We start from the raw sequence: 4,253 nt of genomic DNA on the forward strand, positions 1-4,253 counted from the left end.
TAGCTAAAAAATTTTGGGCAATGAATTTTTTGAAAATATATGCATATACGTTTCGAAAAATAATATTTTATATATGCCCTTTTAATGTCATGACATAAGTTACTCAAGAAGGGTCTCCCGTCTCTTCTTCTTCTTCTTCTTGATCTCGACTCATGAAAATTTTCCAATCTTTTTCAAAAATTTTGGCCCAGTTTGTATACGTCTTTATACCAACTCGAGTTTCGCTATGTCGAAGGAATTTTGAAACCCTCTCAAGAATTTTGCCCAAGTGTAGAAATTTTAATCAGTCTGTTTCTTAGAACTGATACGTTTAAAGAATTTTTGAGGTCCTCTCAAAAATTCTGCCCTAGTTTTCTTGTAGGGTTACCTTTATCTTTCTCTTGCTAAATCATTTATGAGGTTTCCTAAGGTTTATTGGGAATTTTGTTTGGAATGACCGGGCTCAAAAGAGTGCCTACATATCCCGTTTCGGGAATCAGGTCAAAACGTAGTTCGGGGTAAACATATCGATTTTTTTTATCAGACCGAACTCAAAAGAGAGCCTACGTATCCCAAAATGGGAATCAGGTCATAACGTAGTTCAACATACATAATTTTGAATTTTTGGGTTAAAGCGACCGAGCTTGGAAAAGTGCATACGTATCCCTTTATAAGTATAAGGAATCAGGTCCTTGCGTAGTTCGTACATGGTTTTGGATTTGGTTTGTTCTAAAAATGCGAAATTACAAGCAAAGGAAACGTAATTAAAGCAACATAAACTATAAAAGCTCTAAATCTTCACAGTCATCTTCTTCTTCTTCACACGTAGTATCTCTTGATGGCATCTCAATTTATTGCTCTTGGCCACTCTTGACCATCCCTTTCAGCAAGTACTACGACTCTTTCTGATAGTACTTTTCGCACCATATAGGGACCTTGTCAGTTTGGTGCGAAGTGGCCCCAGTTGAAGTTCTGGCAGTGGTGCGATATCCCGGTAATGCATATGGTAGTTGTTCATGCTAGTCTTTGTAGTTATCAATCATCTTTCTGAGGATTTTCTTGATGTTTTTTTGGCGGCTTCCACAACTCCATTCATTTGTGGCCGGTATGCGGTTGAATTTCGATGAGTGATTCGGAACTGCGCGCACATGTCTTTCATTAAGTGGCTATTCAAATTTGCCCCATTGTCTGTTATGATTGATTCTGGGATACCAAATCGGCATATGATTTTTTTGCGCACAAAATCTGTGACCACTTTCTTTGTTACTGATGAATAAGATGTTACTTCCACCCACTTAGTGAAGTAGTCTATGGCGACCAAAATGAAATGGTGTTTGTTTGATGCAGCTGGCAAAATTTGCCCTATGACATCCATGCCCCAAGCAGCGAATGGCCAAGGTGACGTCATAGCATTCAGTTCTGTTGGAGGAACCTTTAACAAATCTCCATAAATCTGACACTTGTGATATTTTTGGACGAATTTGCTAGAATCATTCTGCATGGTCATCTTTTAATAACCTGTTCTTAAGATTTTCTTCGCTAGCACGAACCCATTCATGTAAGGTCCGCAAGTTCCAGCATGCACTTCTTTAATCAATCTTGTAGCTTCGTCAGAGTCAACACATCTAAGCAATACCAAATTTGGAGTTCTTTTTGTACAGGACATTCTTGTTGAGGAAGAAACCATTCGCCAACTTGCTAATAGTTTTCTTCTGGTTGGTGGTGATTCCTTCGGGATATTCTCGTTTCTCCAAGTACACTTTGATGTCAGTGTACCAATGTTTTCTATCAGCCTTCACCTCTACGAAAGCACAGTGGGCTGGTTGATCTCTGATCTCAATTTTGACAGGGTCAATGTATCTACTGTCAGGATGCTGAATCATAGATGTGATTGTTGCCAACGCATCAGCAAACGCATTCTGGGTTCTTGGTATGTGTTTGAACACGACTTCTTGGAACAGATCTGCCATTCTTTGCACAAGTCCAACATATGGTATGATCTTTTCAATTTTGGTAGCCCACTCTCCTCGAACCTGACGGATTAGCAAATCCGAGTCACCAATTACCTGAAGTTCTTTCACATCCATGTCGAGGGATAAACGTAGACTCAAAATACATGCTTCGTATTCAGTCATGTTGTTGGTGCAATTGAAGCTCAATTTGGCTGCCACCGGATAATATTGGCCCGAATCTGAAACCAAGACGGCTCCGATTCCTGATCCTTTAAAGTTGATCGCTCCATCAAAGTATACTTTCCATCCTGACTCATCATCACTTTATTCGCCTTCAATTGTCATTATTTCTTCATCCAGGAAGTAAGTCCACAAGGGTACGGGATTGTCATCTACTGGACTTCCCGCCAGTAAGTTTGGGAGTCCTTTCCCTTTAACTGCTTTTTGCGCGACGTATCGAATGTCAAACTCATTTACCAGCATTTGGCATTTGGCCAACTTCCCTATGGGTATAGGCTGGCGAAAGATGTACCTTAGTGGATCCATTCTTAAGATCAAATGGGTTATGTATGCAGCCATATAATGTCTCAACTTCTGAGATACCCAGGTTAGAGCGCAACACGTCTTTTCCACCAAGGAATATCTGGATTCGCAGGGTTTGAACTTCTTACTGATGTAATAGATGGCTCTCTCTTTCTTGCCTGTTTCTTCATATTGTGCCAACATGCTTCCAAAAGTATTTTCTGATACTGACATGTATAATAGGAAAGGACTTCCTGGCCTTGGCGGGACCAAAACAGGTGGATTTGACAGGTATCTGTTAATTGTGTCAAAGGCTTTGTGATAGTCCTCTATCCATTTAGTTGGAGCATCTTTCTTGAGGAGTTTGAGGATTGGCTCTATGATCACCGTGGACTGGGCGATGAAACATCCAATGTAATTCAACCTTCCTAAGAAACTCATGACCTCTTTCTTTATTCATGGCGGTGGGAGTTCTTGGATTCCTTTGATCTTTGTAGGATCCAACTCAATACCACAACGACTGACTATGAATCCTAGTAATTTTCCGGCAGTCACTCCAAATGCACATTTTGCAGGATTCAACTTCAAATCGTACTTGCGGAGCCTGTCAAAGAATCTTCTTAAATGTTCGAGGTGGTCCTTACCCACTCGGGATTTGATGAAGACGTAATCCACATACACTTCAATCTCTCTATGCATCATATCATGAAAGATGGCGGTCATCGCCCTCATGTAAGTAGCGCCGGAATTCTTGAGTCCAAAAGGCATTACCCGGTAATAATACACACCCCATGGGGTGATGAATGCTATCTTTTGAGCATCTTCTTCATCCATCAGTTTCTGATGATAGCCCGCGTAACAATCCACAAAATATTACACCTTATGCTTAGCGCAGTTATTGATGAGTATGTGAATGTTCAGGAGTGGGAAATTATCCTTTGGGCTAGCGCGACTAAGATCACGATAGTCCACACAAATCCTTATTTCCCCATCTTTCTTTGGTACCGGGACTATGTTGGCTAACTATGTCGGGTACGGTGTCACCTCAACAACTCCTGACTGAATCTGGTTTTCCACTTCTTCTTTAATTCGTTAGGGTGCCTGATTTTTTGTTTTACTGGGGAAAATCCCTCAAGGATCGCCAACCTATGGGCAACAATGTTCGTACTCAAACTCGGCATATCAGCATCTGACCAAACGAAAACATCTTCATATTCTTTCAGCAAACTCTGATACCCTTATTTCTTAACTTCTGTCAAATGCACACTTATTCTAGTTTCCCAAATCAACTCCTCATTGCCTAGATTAACTGCCTCTGTTTCCTCTAGGTTTGGCGTTGGTCTGTTCTCGTATTCTTCTTCAACATCTATCAACCCTTCCGACTCAGTTATCCCTTCTTCTTGATCATCATTTTGTTCGTCGTCCATTTTACTTGTTTTATAACATTTCATTACATTATTTGTGGCTCTGTATTATTACTGTAAAAAAAAAACACGGTTATTAATCATGTAAAAACAATTTTAACTGCGTATTAATATATAATCGTACCCACACATATGTATATCTATTTATATAGGTATAATAAAACGATTTTGTCTTTATTATAAACTTTGAGGCCTTTTCATTGAAATTTAAAAAGAGTGATACAAACTGTGGTCCTGACTCGGAATGAAACATCGAGCCATTTTCGTTATTTAACAACACGTAATAAAAAACATGAAAAGGCAATGAGCAGGGCCTCAAAGACGACTTTTGCCATTTTTCTGAAAATGAGCATTCTTTCTACCGCAGAGTTAACAA

General features: G+C 39.7%; 1 protein-coding gene across 1 annotated transcript; it reads right to left on the reverse strand.

Moving 5' to 3' along the window:
* Positions 1 to 1,604: 1,604 nt before the first annotated feature.
* LOC132612089 (uncharacterized) lies at positions 1,605 to 2,066 on the reverse strand. Its single transcript, XM_060326432.1, has one exon. It carries the CDS (start codon positions 2,064 to 2,066, stop codon positions 1,605 to 1,607), a length of 462 nt encoding a protein of 153 aa, XP_060182415.1.
* Positions 2,067 to 4,253: the final 2,187 nt, after the last annotated feature.

This window comes from Lycium barbarum, chromosome 1 (genome assembly GCF_019175385.1).
Source record: "Lycium barbarum isolate Lr01 chromosome 1, ASM1917538v2, whole genome shotgun sequence".
Lineage (NCBI taxonomy): Eukaryota > Viridiplantae > Streptophyta > Magnoliopsida > Solanales > Solanaceae > Lycium > Lycium barbarum.

Bases quoted from the DNA above. Each gene is read 5' to 3' on its own strand.
- LOC132612089 (XM_060326432.1), bottom strand. From the start codon at position 2,066: ATGGATGTGAAAGAACTTCAGGTAATTGGTGACTCGGATTTGCTAATC.